The 18,411-nt window shown below is 42.2% G+C and overlaps 1 protein-coding gene across 1 annotated transcript in view; it reads right to left on the bottom strand.

The window, feature by feature from the left end:
- Positions 1-552: 552 nt before the first annotated feature.
- The window catches only part of trps1 (trichorhinophalangeal syndrome I), a 97,388-nt gene continuing 79,529 nt past the window's right edge, over positions 553-18,411 (bottom strand). Inside the window, exons 9-10 of the mRNA XM_073463704.1 lie at positions 6,978-7,100; positions 553-2,145 (exon numbers count right to left, since the gene is read on the bottom strand). Of these exons, the coding sequence (XP_073319805.1) occupies positions 553-2,145; positions 6,978-7,100 (1,716 nt within the window). The remainder of the gene's footprint in view (positions 2,146-6,977; positions 7,101-18,411) is intronic.

Genomic DNA, 18,411 nt, shown 5'->3' with positions numbered 1-18,411 from the left:
ACAGTCTGAATGATGCATCAGACCAGTTTGGACCAGCTCGGGGTTCAGTTCAGCGTGGTGCATAACCGACCAGCTCAGTTCAGTTAAAGTGTTATACTTTGAGCATTTTTTTTTTTTTTGCTCTGCTGTATGGTGGCTGTGCAAGTGCTGAGCTCCTCAAACTCATTCTAAATGAGACCAGTCCAACTTTCATTGGAGCTTCCAATCCTCTTATTTGGAAAGCACATGAAGTGGCTGTTTATTAAAGGTGATTTCAGCTGCATGCCCGGACTCTGTTGTTGAATAGTTGCCACAGAGCTGTCAAGTGACTGTCACTCAACACAGGATTCAGGCTATTTCTCCAAACTGTCCCTGCAGCAGTTCAGCGGGATCCTACAATGATTTTTGACCATTTTGACAGCCGAGTGCTTCCAGCATGAGGATGTGTTCCATTTAGCGCCCGGCATAGGCCCATTTTGACATGAGCTCGCCTCCAGGAACGTGGAGACATTTACAGCTTATTCATCCAATAAAACACGTTCTTCAAGGTTTGCGTGAGTCAAACGCAGCCGATTAATTACTCTCTGTGTTCTCATCTATGTTTTTAGATTCAGCATCAGCTGTGACCTCTGTGGTTTGTGTGATGTCATCACTACTATCTGACACCATCTTGTCTTCCAATTCCTGGTCTGTTACGTCATGACCCTCTTCTCTTACCTCCTTTTCAACCTCTGTCTCATTGTCAGTGGCATCACTGCCTGTAATTTCTTTTGCTTGGTCGTCATGACATTCTCCTATGACATCATCGCTTTTGTCTGTGACCTCACTGCGATCTCCGTCATATTTTTCCTCTGACATCACTGTGACGTTCTGAAGGATGCCGTCTTGCATGTGAGCCCTGTTTTGTGACGTTTTGTCTGTGTACCTGTGTAAGCCCCTCTGTATGTGTGTGGTGAAATCATAGCGGTCCACACACACGTGAAGGCAAAAACTGCACTGGTATGGTCCCTGGTCGCCGTGGCAACTCATGTGCAGGGCATACATGACCTCGTCTAGGAAGTAGATCCCACAGTGGACGCAACGGTTGCTCAGGTCGTCCTGCGTGGACGCTTCCACCATGGCGCGATTTGACGGGACACTTGACTGACTTTTTGCCACATGATGCTTTTCTTCCTTTCCTATCTCCTCCCTTTGGTTCCCTCCTTCGTCTGTTCTTTCCTCCTCCTCTTTCTCTCCTTTCCAGCTCTCTCTCAACCTCTCAGCCAGAGGCGACTCCTGCCTTCTCCTCTCGGCGCCATTTGTCGACATGTGCGCATTCGCAGCACTTGTATCTCTTTGTCTTATTGCGAGATCCAAAGGAGCTTCGTTTTCTAGCGATGAAGAGGAGGAGGTTTGGGAATGATGAGGAGGTGGAGGATAGTGAGGAGGAGCTGGAGGAGGGGGAAGAGGAGAGTAGGGAGAGGCACAGTAAGGCACCGTGTAGCTTTGCTGATGATGCTGCACTGGAGTCACCATTGCACTGAGATAATGAGCGTTATTTCCGAGGCTACCGGGGCTGCTTAGATTACTGATGCTACCAGGAACCCCAGAGGCTGCTGCCATCTTATACTTGGTCCAGAATCGTAGCCAGTCTGACTCAGGGGTCAAATCAGGCGAGAGGGTTAGTGGGAGAGGTAAGGAGAAAAGGGGATACTGATACTTTTCAATGGGCGAACCAGGGGGCGAATAACTCGACGGTTTGGATGGACGCATGTACTTCTCAATCGGACTTCCTCTTTCTGATCCCCCTCCTCCTTTACCTCCCTCTACTTTTGATATTATCCCTCCCTCAACAATGCCCCCGTTGGCCTCGGCTACCAACGATGAGGGGGGGTGCGAAGGCAGGAGCAGAGGAGGCATGCGTCGGTGGATCTCCAACGTTTGATTGGCAAGGAAGGCTTGAGTGGATCTGGGTGAGCGTGAGCGAGGGGAAGGCTGCTGGCTTTTGATCGACGCACAGCTTCGGTCGGACTCCTCGCCGTTCATACGCTCCTCGCTGGTGATGCGCTGTTGCTTGGGGGCGGGGGTTTCAGACGACAGCGAATCAGGGTTGAGGCGTTTTCGGGTTCGCCGTCGGATTATTTGTTCACCGTTGTTCTGCTTTATGATGTTGAGAGGTCGGGGTGTCTATGAGATAAAGGAGACAAAGAAGAATGACAGAGAGAAAAGGGTTAAAATCTTTTAATGATAGATTTAGTGATAATTCATTTTTCTGTTTACACACCAATGATGTGGATTTTGTTATATTTGACATAAAAACATTTTTCCCTTCCAATGGTAGATCAAAGTTTTAAACGTCTCAGTTCATATTGACTTAACTTGTGCATAATTAATTGACATGCAAATATCCAGCCCTCCTAAGACTGCGGTTTTTGCCCTTACCACAAGGGGGAGCGCTTACATCTGATGTAAGTGGAGTTTGTTTTGAAGACTCAACCTTTACTTCATTGACAGATCCTTCACAAACATGTGCCTTCATCAGTGTTTTACCTATTGTATAAGTCTATTGAGTAATCTCTAACAATAAGGTACAACCATCGAACAATCTAAAAAACATTTACACCACAGTACAACTTATGAGGGGAACTCAGTGTTTGGGTTAAAATGGCTAAAGACGAGCAGAATTACACAGAATAAAAACAGCTCAGTAACATCAACACTTTCTGAAGCTCTCCTAACTAATTTAATTTCCCACTGGAATAATGATTGGTGAAACTTTTTGGATGTTTCCCTTCCTAAATACATGCCAAGAAATCCAAACAGTCAAAAACATTTCCAGACAAATTAGCAAAATATTTTCTTTCCTGGAGGTAAAAAATAAGCTGCGCAGTTTAAAGTGTCTTTTAATGTGTTTACACTTCAACTCAGAAGTAATGACTTGCTGTCCTTCTCCCTATTGAAGAACAGGCTTCATTGAGGCCTCCTGTCTAAATATATATTATGAATAGTGATCTCCATGCGGCGTTTACTGACAACAAAGTCGAATTCAACTGGGAAAAAGTGAAGAGCTTTTTGAGCATCAGAAACGCCATTTCAGTTTATTCAAATTTACACTGGCATGCGGGTTTAATCTATTAGACGTTCTTTGCCCGAAATACTGAGAAAAGAGCCTCATTATTATGTACATTCATGTGCCTCCTGTATGTCTCTAGAAACTCCCTGCTGTGTCTCGGTGTAAGTGCTGTAGGGCTCTTGACATGCATCATGGCAGATAAAAACCAATCAGAAAAAGATGCATAGAGAAGAGAGAGATGGTGAGGAATGATGATAGAGCAACATGGATGAATGAATGAGGTGTTTAAGTGGATGAAAGGCAGTTAGAAAGGCTTCTGTTTAAAGGGGAAAAAAGCAATAACCCTCTGAAGCTTTCTAGATGCGATCCCCCAGAATGAATCATCCCTCTGTATATGTACTGCATGCACGTATGAGGATAGCCCTATGTCTGGGAGTGAGAATGTATGTCTCTACAGGTCTGTGTAGAAAAGCTTATGCATGCGTGTCAGTGTGTGTGACGTGGGCAAAGATGCTGTCATTCCCTGGGTGGGGTCTATCAGTCATTGTAGAGGTTTTGTGCTTCCAAGAGGCTAAAGAGAAGTGAGGAGAATGAGAGAAGAAACGGTAAAGACGAGAGTGCAGGGGAGACGGGAATGAAGGAGATAAATGAGAGCGGGGAAAAGTAATACTGTATATGGTGAATGGAGGAGGAGGTCGAGGGAGGGGACATGAAACGAATAGGAAAAGAAAAAGGAGGCAGGGACAGACAGGAGTTAATGCAGAAGGAGCACTGCATTGAAGAAACAGTTACCTCCATGGTGGAAACAGCCATAAACTGTGTCTAACTTCACACTGCATATTCTTTCTGGGCGGGATTTAATCCATTCACACTGGTAAGGTCATAAAATAAAGCATACTCAAAACAGTCAGTATGAATACTATAAAAAAACATTGATTTTGGAGTGCGCTCAAGTGTGTGATGCACTTTCTGCCTTTCACTCGGGCACATTTTCTCTCACTGCCCTTTACTGTTGCTCTTTGTCACTACGTTGGCAAGAAGCGTACCGTGTTTTGCTCATTGACATGTGTAAAGACGGATGTCATGACGGCTCTTCAGAAGTGAAGCCAAAACATTTAAATTGCCCCCTGGTGGCTGGCTGCGGTATAGCTCCTAAAACCCACCTCTTCCATGGTAGCAGATGGGTCACGGTCCAAACAAAAAACTCAAAGTACACGTCAAATAAAATTTTTCCAAAGATGGTTTCCGTCATTTTAGATCTGCCTTTTCACACTGATGTATCATTTTTCATCATTTTATATCATATTTGAGCAGCGGGAAACTGGATATCGCGCAGATGGGAGTGCTTGTCTCTCAAAATGATATTTTGGCTTTGTTTTCATACAGTTAGAAGAAGTGGCGTCCATCTTATTAACACATGCCAATGGCTTTGCCTTCACCTCAGCGTCTTCCTCCTTGTCTGCCTCTAAATGTCCTCTTCCTCTTTACCTTGCTAGTTTATCTTCAAGCGTCTTGGTCACAGTGTGTGTAACTACTACTTGACGTTTGAAGTGTTTCCAAATAGAAATTAGATCACTAGTCCTTCGAATCAAACCAATTTCGTTTTAACTTCATACATAAATCAGCTGTTTTCATTTAATTTATACTGTATACTTTGTGGTTAGTCTAATTATTTTTTATATGTATATTAAAAGTGAGATGCTCAACATTTATAGCATTTCTCTGTCTCCAACCCTGCAGAAGACACCCAGCTACACACAGATATCTGTAATGTTGTACACCTTTATGGTCCTGGGCTGAGTTACTGCTGGTAGACACAATTCTCTCTCCATCTATCTGTCCTTCCATCTCTTTCTGTCTCTTCTTGGATGCCTCCCCTAATCTCTCCATCTCCCCTCCATCTCCTACTCTCCATACACCCTCCCCCTCCCCTCTTTACCTTAATCTCCCCCCTTCTTTGTCTTCCTCCCTTTCTCCTCTCTTTGTTTTTCCTCCTGCCTCCCTTTATGTCTACCTTTTTCCGCCTCTTTATTCATAACTCTTCCTCACCCTCTCTCACTCTGAAGTGTTTTACTAGCTGCTATCCTCTCTAATAATGTGTGTAGAGCGTATAAAACTTTTATTATGGGATATAAAATACGGTTGTCGTGAGGATTGTCAAGAGTGGAGGGGGGCCGGAACGTGATTGGAGCGGCAGATGAGATGAACAGGTTGAACCAAGGACAACTGCAGGGGCAGGAAGGAGTACACTGCTGTAGCTTGTCATCCTCTAAAAGGTCTTTAAAACTCCATTTGATAATTGTGGCGCGGTGCTCCGGGTTGTAACACGGTCAACCCCCTGATGCATTTATTAAAACTGTGATTTATTACAGTGGGACATTTTTGTTCACTTTTACAAGCTGAGCTTAAAAAGCCAATATGTGAACATGAATTCAGCTTCTATATATGTTGGAGCCCCGAAGGCTTGTTCCACACTGATAATATTTGTAAACCCTTCAGTTAAAAAGGTATATTCAAGTGTGAAATTAGTGTAAGCTCCATAAAAACATATCTGAGGTGAGAAAGCTCAATATTCAAGTCAACTAAATTCCAGGCTGGCTCTTTATCTCATCTGTAATTCATGCAGTCTAATTAAATTTGGGATTTCCATAGACTTTCCCCGGGCTTAGATGGTAAAGTTGATTCATTCCATCATATTTCTCACTCCATGGAACTGGCTCGCTGTGACTGCTGAAATGCTCTGTGACTCCCAGCACCCACCAAATCAAATAGACTTTATCCACAATATTACTTTCACAGTGGGATTCACAGAATATATACAAGAATTTTAACTGCGGTATGCACCATTTAATTAGTATCCTATGCTAATCGGCCACACAGGAGAATGATGATTAGTGGTCAAAGCCACCCTGTTGATGTACTCAAACACAGCACGGACAGAAAATAAGTTAAAGTACAGGGTTCCTGATCCACTACAACCTTTATGAGTGAGCACATGTAGGTCTCCTATGAGTGGATAGGTAGCACTACAAATTAACTTTGGTATGATGATACACCGAGTTTGTTCTTGTGGGTGTTATTACACTTTCCTTTCTGTCTCTCTACCTTTAAAGTGAATTTTGAAAATTAAAGCGCCCACCCTGTCCTTTTTTCTATTTACTTTGAAAGGAAACTGGAATAAATGGGATCACAAACATATAGAAACTAAAACTTCAAGGCCCCATATTGTGTGAATATAAGTATAAGCTTAAGTTTTCCATATCTTTTTTGATTCTAAAGCAAGTACGTTTTCAGAAACTTTGCCGTCAAACGAGCCGTCAGGACTTCTGCGAGATTGTGATGTCAACACTATACAGTCACCAGCCCCAGCACTGCCATGGCTGCAAAAACAAAGGCGGAGCTGATGTGGTGGACGGTGCCTCCTCAGGCCTGTGAGAGCTGACCAATCACAGCAGACTGGGCTTTTTGGGAGGGGGGGGTCTTAAAGAGACAGGGACTAAAACGGAGTGTTAAAACACAGGGTGAATAGAGGTGCTGCAGCAATGGACAATATGAGACAAATTAGTTTTTTGAACATTTTTGAGTAGACGTCGAAAATAAAAATCTGAACTTTTCTTATTTGTCATATGTGATCGTATTGTTAGGTAAAATAAAATAAATGAGACCTTCCCTGTTTCTCTCGGTTGCCTGTACAAGCTTTTGGATGATTTGTTTATGTTGTTTGATCGATGCTGGGCTGCGACAGTCCAAAGGATGTGACTTTGTGCACGTTCAGTTGCCTCTCTGTGCTCCACTAACAGAAAGCAACAGTAGCTAATGTTAGCTGCACAACACAGAAGCTCCACATCTGGTGCAACTGTTTCTATTCATCATCAACAAGTCAGTGCTCTGTCTCGTGCACTGTGTTGCATGCACATGTACATGTCTGTGTGTGTGTGTGACTTACCGAATGTAGTTTTTGGTATAAACCACATGCGTTGCAGACGTAGCCTCCATTAGCGTTCTTCCTCCACAACGATGTCTTGGTGGTCAGACAGTTTGCACAGAAGACCCCGCTGCCTCTGCGCCGCTGTGGATGGAGAAAAACAGAAAACATTAGAGGGGGAGGTAAAAACACAGCTTGATGAAGGATCTTTCCGTCAGGATAAGAAAAATGCAAAGTCATGGAGAGAAAAGAAAGACAGAAAATGTTGACTTAACATTTGATACCTTTTTCATTTTCACACCACTCAAGAACAGTGACTTGGCAGTAAGGTTAGGAGAGAGAGAGAGGAAACAGATTGGTTTGGTGGCAGAAAGATGATGTGCTCTCATTTATCATGCCTAATGGGAAATCCTATTGAGAACATTGTTCTCCTCTGCGCTGATTTTCTCTGAGTTGAACAAGGTTAATAAAAACACTGAAAATATACTTCAACGAAAAGAAAATGATCTCCTTGAGCAGAATAAATTGTGTGTGTTTTAAACATACGAGTATGTGTCTCTTGCGAGGGAGATGTGAGACACTGCGGTAATTTCGTCAAGTGCTACTCGACGGACACGGAAAGAGATGAGTTATGCTTTCACCTTGTAGCACAAAGTGTTTTAGTGTTTATCTGAACGGCAGGAGGTGCTTTACAGGCAAGTGTTTGACTTTTACAGTATTAGTGGGCGCGTCCTCGTACTCACACACACACACACACACACACACACCTCTGCAGTTCATCGAGCAGTGGTGCATAGAAAAGTAGTGTGTGCAAGGAAGGGTGTGGGGGTGAAAAGGCCAATTGTCGTGGCAACGTGCTCCATCACAGTAATGAGCCAATCACAACGTTTCTCCATCCCATTAAGTCTCTGGCCCCATTCACCACCTTTATGACCCTGAGAGGACAGCATACCTCATCTTTCTCCACCCTGGCTGTGTTTCTCTCTCCACCTGCCTGTCTATCAACGATTTCATTCTCTCTCTGTCTCTTCTTTACGTTTTTATTCCAGGATTGGTGCCCGCTTTAGTTTTAGACTTCTTCCAGGGAGTTTTACCGATTTAAATATAAGTAAATCTAGCATGTAATTTGTTTTTTCTTCATTGGCCTGTGTGTTGCGTGCATTTCTGCCTCTGGCTCTTACAGAAGGACAGCACTAAAACCTTTGTGAGGCAGCTTTTAGCTTTTATGCTCCGAGCAGCTGAGACAGTCTGCCTGAGGATTTGAGAGCAGCTGGAAGTGTTCAAATCTTCAACCTGGCTTTGGATTAAAAGTGGTTTATAGACATTATGAGCTTCATTTTGTTCACAGTCTATTTATGTTTTTAAATTTATTTTTTAATTGTATTCTGTTTTAATTTGTATATTACACGCTTTATGTCTGTTGTTGACTTTTAAATCTATTTCATCTAGTTTTTAGTAAAGCTTTTCTCGAACTATGTTTTCACATAGTTCATGTTAGTTGGTTGTATTGTCAGCAGGATTACACAAACACTAATGAACAGATTTTCACAACACTTCTTTTAATTTTTTTTTTTACTTAAAAGCAACATTATGTAGAAATAGTCATTTGTCGCCCCCTACAGTTACTGAGTGCAACACCACTGTCGTACATACAAATCCCAGGTCTGTAACAATTTGTCAAACGTAATGTAGGTGCTAACTACAAACCTAATTACTTCATAACAATGGTATGTGTTGAAAACTTGTATGTTGAAGTTAACATGTCTGTAACGCTGTGAGTCTACCCTCTCACTGAAGTTACATAGTGCAGAAACGATTGATAGAGACAGAGACACCATTCACCTTATTACAAGACCATCAAAATGACTCTGAAGCTGTTATTCTAAGGTCAAAAAGTTACATAATGTTGCTTTAACATTGTGAGATAGGGCTTTTTCCAACATTTGGTGGATTTCTCAGGGAATATTGCATGGATCCTGATGAAAAAAATCAGGCGTATTTACTTTGTTTAACTCTATTACGGTCGACATTTGTTCTGTCTTATACTGTGTATGAAAGGCGTAATACAAATAAAGTTTGATTGATTGCACAGTAGCACCATCACAATTTCATTGATGAGCTCAATATGGTTGTGAATGTCTGTATGTTGTATGTGCCTAAAGCTATGGCTTACTAAAAATCCATAACACACAGCGTGTGTCTGCCATCCTTCCCCTTCCCTCTCTGTCTTGTTTTCTCTCTGTCATCCCGATCTGTTTCTCGCTCTCCCTCCATCATGGACTCTGCGTCCGCTGGGACCTTCTCCTTTCAGCGCCGGCTTCTTGTTGTTTTATGTTCATGACAGTGCCGAGAGCTTAGCATTTTTTTTTGGGCTCAGAGCACCCAGTGGTGGAAGTTTAAAACATTTAAACTTTTCACAAAAGAGCGCTACACTTCAATCAGGCTTTCTGTAGTCTCACAGCTACAGATGGAGCCACTACCAGCACTTCCACTGAGCATCTGTTTCGTGCTGCCAGCTAAAAGCAGCAGAGCCCAGTGGGCACAGCGCCGCTCGGTTTATTTTTGCAATCTAGTGTATTGCAAGGATCACAGCGCAATTAAAACCACTTAACATTTCTCTGGGAACACACACCACAAACAGACAAGCACATATACAGTATGGCCTGAGAGATGCAATGCAGACACAGCTGAAGAATATCAGCTGCCAGTTTTGGTGTTGTGTTGTGGAAATAATTAATCAGTACTGCAAATATGACACTAAAAGTCATATTGAACATTTATGGCAAGGATCCAAAGTACATTAGCTGCTTTGTGCAAACATACAAGGAAGTTAGGTCCCCTTAAAGGAGCGAAAAATGATCAATGTGACCATCAAAATAGCAGCTGATCAGGAACTGAATACACACCTGCACTAGACAGTGTTTAAAGATTAAACATCAAATCCTACTGCCAATGAAAAGTGCTTTAATAGCTCTTTTGTTTCCTTGCCGCAAATTTTAGCTCATAAACACACATTTACGATGACATTATTCATACTGTCTGGATCAGGCTAGAAAATCAAACTTACATTGTTCAAAGATTTAATACAAAGGAAGACCAAAGACGTGTTTATTTGCTCTGGAAAAACGTGGTCTCTGTCCCAAAATGTGTATAATAGAGCGTCCTGTTTCCGATACTGCTGTTTGCCATAAACACCTGAGCTAATATTAGAGTCTTTATGGTACATGTGTTTTCGTCCATCTGACATCAGACAGCAGAACACTTACATGATCAAATCCTCTCAGTGGTACGCAGAGCCAGAATCAGTGTGTGTGTGCCTGCCTCTGTGTGTATGTTGCACACTCACCATACGGTCACCACATGTAGAGAGACAGAGCCAGGTGATTGATTGATGTACGCTTCCTGTGTCTGTGTGCGTGTGTGTCTGTGTGTGTGTGTCTAGCATTGCAAGCCAAACACTGCATCTGTCATCAGAATTCAGTTTCCCTCCGAGCGCCCAAATCACTCACATATGGCCCCACAGCTGCCCCTCATCGCAACACATGCACGCACACGCACACGCACACACACACGCACACACACACACACACACACACACACACACCTGAAAATATTTGCTTCCACTGACTAATGAAGGCATGCAAGATTTGGATGAGAGGCCGCAATCCAAAAGTGTGTGTGTCGAGGGTATTTTGGCTACTCCGAAAACCACGGTGCAAGGATAGCACAATGTGTGTGTGTGTGCGTGCGTGTGTCTTCAAGTGTGTATTTGTGACAGAAAGGTTCAAGTGTCAATTGCACAGGAAAGTGCATAAAATAGCCCCCACCACCTGTCAAAATGTGCATGCGCGCACGCGCACACACACACAAAATTTGGCTCATGATCTCTCACTTCCTTTTCAATTATCGGCTGCTCGGCTTGACATGTGTGGAAATGTGGACGTTCACATGCGCGCACACACACAAACACACACACAGTTCTATAACTTGAACAGAAGCGGCTCTGTCACTCTGTTTGTGTGTTAGGAGTTTTCATGTGTGTCCGCAGAATGTTTGTGCACCGCTGCGTGTTTTATCTGATTGATTACTGATACCTGGCCTCTTCCACTCACCTCAGCCTGTAGAGGAGGGCTGCAGGTAATTAGAGCGCAGGGTCTTAATGACATCTATTTATCTGCGGCCTATGATACCGTTCAATTAGCACCACCAGCAACGCCCTCTGACACATGCGCGCACACACACACTTGAAGCACATGCATGCTGAAGGCACACACACACACATAGATACATTCATTAGTCAGGAAATTAAAGCTTTTATCAACTTCCTCCTAATCAAGCCAAAGCCATGCCAACAAATAAACTTGAAAGTTTTTGTTTGTTTACAAAGTTTAGTTTTTCTTCTATCCCCAGGCCTTATTCTAAGTGAAGCTGATAGGTGTCCAATATTGAATCCTATTATTAAAACACACTCATGGAATTTTCTTATTCCTGTGTGCTCAAATAAGGAGATACAGGACATTAGTTAATTTAATCTCCTGGTGAAAAGATCAGTATAAACAACGAGTTTGCATCAAAAATATACCCCAGCCATGTAGACAATGTTTGCAGATTTTATCGTTCTCGTAGTGCTCATGAAAAGGCCAGAGTACAATCCACTCAGTGGCAGGCTGCACATAAAACAGCATTTATTGGTTTAATAACTTTCACAATCAGTATGGTCAGTCTCTGCTCTAATGCACAAACAGCTCTGACAGAGAGCCTGTTTTCCCTTGTGGCAGTAGATTTAATGCAAGAATGCATAAAAGAGGCGACATGACCTGACTGTTGTTTGTTTGGGGAAAACAGGCAACATTTTATATTACATGTTTTCCTCCTCTCCGTGTTGTTGAACAACTCCGAAACTCCAATTTTAATTTTGTTTTTGGACTTTTATGGGGTTTGCACCGCAAAGCCAACTTTCCATTAAATGGGTTAAAGTGATTGCTTTCCTTTAAAGTTATGAGCTGTTTCTCTGTAACTTTTTTCGTGACTCTGCTCATAAAATGCACTAATAAATTATAACTTCATTCTCGAGACTCCGATTTTTATTCAACATCAAAACATATGGTGTAACCACACAGTGGCTGAACCCTTCAGCTGCGGCTTTGAATCCACTCTGAGATTCTCCTGAAGCCATAAATTTACAGATGTTATACAAACTGTTTACACGGCTCGGTCTCTCAGATCTTTATAGAAGAGCTGGCCGAAATAGATAAGCATCCACTGGTTTAGGTTTTGGAGCAATATTGGGTCCTTGAAATGTACTTTAGCTTCCATCTGCAACCAATATGCGGTGGCATCTTTAAACTCTGGTGGTGTAGCGTCACTTGAAATAATCTGGTGAGGCAGACTGGTGGCCTCCACATCAGCTGCTGTGCTACAAAATGCTTTGCGTCCATTTTAAAAAAAACAACATTCAAGTCAATTCTTATCTCCCGGCCCATCAAAACATCCCTTACAGAGTAAGACAACATTTCCCAGTATTTTGTCCCAATGTTTGCTTGAATTTGTACCACTTTAAACAAACATTTTCTAATGGTGAAAATCTCATTTTGCAACGAAAGATGCTTTTCATTTTATGGTGAAAGAAAACTAAACACACAAACTAAAATACCAAGGTGCTGCTGACCTTGAAGTTATGTGACAAAATAGTGAGAGCAAGACACAGACAGGAAACTGGAGAGAGAGAGAGAATGTGAGATTAAGAAATAGATTGAGGCGCCCTGCGGTCTAAAATAAATTTAAAAAGAGGGCTTTCCAAACAAAGTCTTTCAAAATGAAATTACATTTAATTCACTTATGGAGTAAATCAGACCTGCTTTTTGCACACACACATGCACACGCACGCGCACACACACGCAGACAGGCACACGGTTACACACCTACACACTTAAATTGATACACGCACTGACTTGCATTAAATCAGCGATTATTTAATCAAGCTAGAAGACTAGCTGAAGGAATTAACTAAATTCCATACTGCCAAGTCCAATATCCTATACACTGGATCTGTCCCTCGCTCTCTCGCTTTCTAATGTGCGCACACACACACGTAAAAAAAAAGAGGAGAAATAGACTTGTGCACTGGGGGTAGCTTCAGATAAAGATTCACCAAATGAATCCCTCCAACACACACACACACACACACACACACACACACACACACACACAAGCATCTGGGACCAATTTAACAGAGACCCTCCCTATAGGTGCTCTTGTGTGTGTGTGTGTGTGTGTGTCTGTGGCTGCAGAGGTCCATCTGTGTGGTTTACTCTCAGACTACTGTGTGCATTTAAATAGCTTCTCCTAATAGAATAATTGGGTTTGAGTTGAATGAATTTAAGTTGAACCGACTCTAAATTTATTTATTCTGCTAGTTTATTCTTGCCCAACAAAGAAAAGCAAAAACAAACAACCTGGGCTACAACTACTGACTGCTTTGATATCAACCAACACCCAAAAACCATTTGAGTCATCATTTAATGTCATAAATAACAAAGACAAGCAGCAAATCTATCCAAATACATTTAAGAAGCTGGAACCAGAAAACTGCTTGAAAACTGAATTAAACAATTGATCATTATCAAAATTGTTGACCTTTTATTGTTTAATCAACTACTTGATTCATGGAGTAATTATTGCAGCTCAACAAACAAACAACACTTATCATACTACTCACTAATCACAACCAATGTTTAGGAGAATCTTGAGAAGCAGAGGTACAAATGGTACACAGTCACTTAGATAATCAAGCAGTCCAGCTGAAGATTGTTTGAGTCAGCGGGGAAGACAAATCTGTGATATTTGAAGAAAACACGATTAGGAACTGAACCTCTCTTTCACTTTGAGCAGAGATGGGCTGTTTTTCAGTTGGAAAAACGGACACAGTCCAACTGCGACCTGCAATAGAGGCTGCGTCTCCTGCTGATTATCTCCTCAGATGACATTAGCAATGAGGCGGAGAAAAACTAGTACAGCAGCAAACTTCCAAAAAAATGCCCTGCCTATAGTATCTCTGTGAAGGGGTGCAACCAAACGACTAATTATCCCTTCAGGAGTCAACAGACATTTTAGAAAAAAGGATAATGATAACATACTGTAGCAAAACAAACCTGCTGTGCTGCTAATGCGCAGTCCTTTCAATGAATTCTCAATAGCTGCGTTTACATGGACCCTGATATTCCACTAACTATCAGAATAAACGCCTAATCAGAACAAAAATGCCTCATGTGGACACCTCAATCGGAAGAGACTGACCCAATCCGGCCTGATCTGAATTCATTTTCAATCAGATCGAGATAACTATATTCTTTCTGCCCATGCTCGTCCCCGACTGAGGGTAACATCACAGGTTACGTTGGTGACGTTGCTGCCAGGAAGCACAAAAACATGACGAGAGCAAAACAAAAAAAAAGTGGTCCGTGGTTGATACAACTTATTTGTTGGAGGTCTTAAAGGAATTAAAGATTGTTGAACGCCTTGTTTGCCAGAAGGCTCAAAACAACAAACAAGTCAACGAAGCTGCAATCCACCGAAACAGATCCGCCGGAGAAGTTTGAAGGCAGCCTACTGACGTTACACGGCTAAAAGTCCAAACGGCAAAAGTGTTTCTGGCCCAGACAGACTTATGATTATCTAATGGGAGAGCGATGATTGGCAGCGGCATTATTGGTAAATTCAACCTTGACAGCTAATGCTAACATCACGACATTAGCTAATGTTAGCTCAATAAACATGAACATGAAAAGTGTAATAACAGATTAATTAATGAATAAACTGACTTTTTTCAATACAGCTGGAAAAAGCTTCAGAAAAGATGAGAAGCTTCACGGTTCAGCGTCACTGTCAGCAACCGATTACTGTAGCTGAGTATCAACACTATATCAAAATCATTTCAAAGGATTTCTGTGGCAGTAAAACTGCAATACTCCGTGAAAACGATGGAGAAGAGCCTGAAAGACAGTTGGCAGAGAGGAAACTGTTGCTAGACGGGAAATGGCCGGCCTGTGTCCTAACACAGCACCTTCTGCCCCATCACACGAGGCGTGACCTTCAGCTCAGTGTGCGCCTGCTCCGAGCTAACCTCCTCACACAGCCTGCAGCTCTCCTTCAGCAGCTCTCACACTCCCAGCGCAACCATATAAATGCAGCACATTCAGCAGTATCTCCCCTCTTTGGAGGCTGCGGTGACGGAACTTGAAGAAAATCAAATTTCAGGTCATGAAGAAAAAAACTGAGTGATGATATGAGACTGTTTTAAAACCAAGGCTGATGTAAGGAGCAAAAAACACTGAATAAGATCCATCCTCAGACATTAGCCATGCAGAGTGAGCAGCAGGAGCAAGAGGAGCTGGAAGGTTCTTGTGCTGCCTTAGGATTCCAGATTTGTAGTCATCTACTGCAATAACACTGGCGCAGGTATTACTCTGAATAAATGCTGTACATACACAATGATGATGCAATGGTGTTTGAGGCAAAGGCCAGAAATGACAACAAAGTTTTCTCTAAAACACTGCAGCTCCCTGGACACAATACAAACCAGGTCGAGTTCAACTTTAATGATCAAACTTATTAACATCTATATGAAATAATGCATAAATTAAGAGGCCATGAAAGCCACATCTCTACAAGACAGTGTTTCATTTCTGCCAAGATAATCAGGTGTAACGACCTCTTTATCCATCCTGCCTGAGGCCTCTACGTGACGGCATAAGCAGCAGGAAAGTGATGATCGCTTGTCATTGATTGGTGTTGATGGCCGCGGAGACTGTGATAATGATGACGATGGTGATTTGTCCTATAACGCCGGCCTAAGATGCTCTATCAACACCTTGTATCGGGGGCTGTCAGTTTCTATGCCTCTTAGTCTTTCACTTTTATGCAAGGCGCTTTTAATAGCCGCTGCAAAACCAATTGCCCAGTGGGACGAAAAAAAGTTGAAACTGAAACTTGATAAGTGTGTTATGTGCTGGGTTGCGATAACAGTTTGTGCAATGAGAATATTGTTATTATACAGTGGCAACTGCTCTATGAATGTAAAAAAGAAAAACAATGAGAGGCTCTGCACAGCAGAGGGGCTGGATAAGGGAGCGGAAGACACGACAACCCAGATCCTTTGTTAATAAGATACTACAACACACACACACACACACACACACACACACACACACACACACACACACACACACTAAGACAGACACACACGCTCAACTCTTTGTGAGAGTGAAATAGAAGATGTCAGCTTTCACAACAGCCCTGTCATTCTGGGTGTGTGTATGTCTACCTATGTGTGTGTGTGTGTGTGTGTGTGTGTGTGTGTGTGCAGAAGAGTTAGAAACCAAGAGTGTCAGCTGAGTGTCTAAAGAAAAAAGCAGCAGAAAGCACCGGAACAAGATGACATCACCATGACACACACACATCCCTACTTGGCACAAAAGATGAGTGAGGTCAACCTCTCTCTCTCTCTCTCTCTCTCTCTCTCTCTGTCTCTCTCTCTCTCACACACACAACAACACACACACAGATGTGGCCCACTTCCCTCCTTTCAACCTCCTTTCACCCTTTGCTATCACTCTTTTCCGGCCCTTTCTTCTTCCCCTCTCTGCAACGGTCTTTTCATCCCTCCAGTGTTCGGTGTTCTTACAGTAGTCGAAATCTTTTGTTGCGGACCGGCAAGAATCTCAGTTCCTGTGCAGAAAACGTGCACGACGGCTTCATACGCAAACACAGACCGGGCCGCACTTAGGCAAAATCCTATTTTCATCGATCTAATTTTGATAAACGATCGCGGTTGCATCGACTTCGCAGTTGTGTGTTCTGGGTAAAAGCCTGATAACCAGTGAACTGTGTGAGAGAGAGAGAGAGGGGGGGGGGGGGGGGGGGGGGCAAGAGAAGCACATTAGCAAACAGAGACAAAAAGGAAATCGTTCCACGTTGATCTAATTTTGATAAACGGCCTTGATGCATGCAGTCTTGCAGTCCATGGATCTGGAGACCACGGTTGCATATGTGTGCGCTTGTTGTTCTGTACTGGTGTGTGTGTGTGGTAATGTGTAGTTTATGTGTCTCTACTGATATGCAGTTGCGTGGGTTTGGGTTTCATCAAGCACCTGATTCTATAAAGCGTAAACTTATCATTTTGATAAGATAGCATAAGATACACTGTGTGTATTTTCTTCTTCCTGTAATAGAAGTGATTCAACCTTGTACTTTCTTTGTGCAGGATAGAGCATGTTATAATACACTGAAAGCAATGAGAAACAGAGGGCCAAGCCTCAGAGCTCCTTTTCTTCTTTTCTTTTTTTTCACCTCAAGTTCAAATAATTAACCTGAAACAGAAACCAATCAGCACTGAAATTGTTTGTGTTTACACCTTGTCACTGTGTGGAAAGGACGGCAAACTGAAACAGCTGAGAATTACTCATTGAGACCAGGGGTTCCAAACCTTGAAGTCGGGACCAAAAGATGATCTGAAGGGTCAGTGGATGATGAAAAAGAAAAAGAAAAAAGAATTACTGCATTGTGGTTGTATCCCTCTGCGCACCAGTCTAGTTATTGTTCCTGAGCTGCGTTGAATCATGGGAAGAATTTTTTTTGCAGAATATTATGATGTCAGAGTGCATTTAACCTCTGACCGTTTGGTTATAAAATATCATTTTTGTGTTGTTATCATGATAATGTATAACGTTTTATCCTATTAGACATTTGTGTAAAAATGTTTCGTAACTATAGTATGAATTCTTGAGTTAGGGCCAAAAATGTGTTTTGCGAGGTCACAGAGACCTTGACCTCTGACCTCTGACCTGAGTTCATCCTTGTACCAGATTTGAACTTCCTTCAGTCATAGCAGACATTTGCGTTTCTGAAATATCGTGTTCACGAGGCCACAAGGTCACAATGACCTTGTCCTTGGCTACAGCTGTTGCTGGTGCGGAGACATAAAAACTGTTCCATTTTATTTTTTGGTTTATTTTCAAACATCCTTCTATCGTGTGCTTTTTTTCTTCCATAAAAGTCCATAATGTCCTCTTAAACATTATCTTTAATTCCGACAACCTGTGAAAGGAAAATAAAATCAACTGCTCATGACTCATGTCAAACCACGGTCACAACCTGTGATGAGAGGTCAGAAGTACAAGTTTCTTTATTCTAAGCTGAGTGGTTTAAAGTGCTTATTATTATTAAAGTGCATGTGATATTCAATAAAGAATTAAAAGGAATTAAGCTGAATTCTCATTATGCTTAAAAATGCTTTGCTTTATCCACCATAAATGATAATTTGTATTTTTTTTATCTGCATTTTCCGTATTAAAAAGCTACATGTGCATTTCAGTGGTTAGAAGTTATTTTCCTTATCTAAAATTATATTTCCTTCCTTAGAAAACTTTTTCATATTTGTGTCTGGAGAGCGGTGACC

The sequence above is a fragment of the Pagrus major genome, chromosome 3 (assembly GCF_040436345.1).
Source record: "Pagrus major chromosome 3, Pma_NU_1.0".
NCBI classification, from domain to species: Eukaryota; Metazoa; Chordata; class Actinopteri; order Spariformes; family Sparidae; genus Pagrus; species Pagrus major.
The sequence above is the reverse complement of the archived record's forward strand: the minus strand, read 5'-3'. Positions and strand labels throughout refer to the sequence as shown.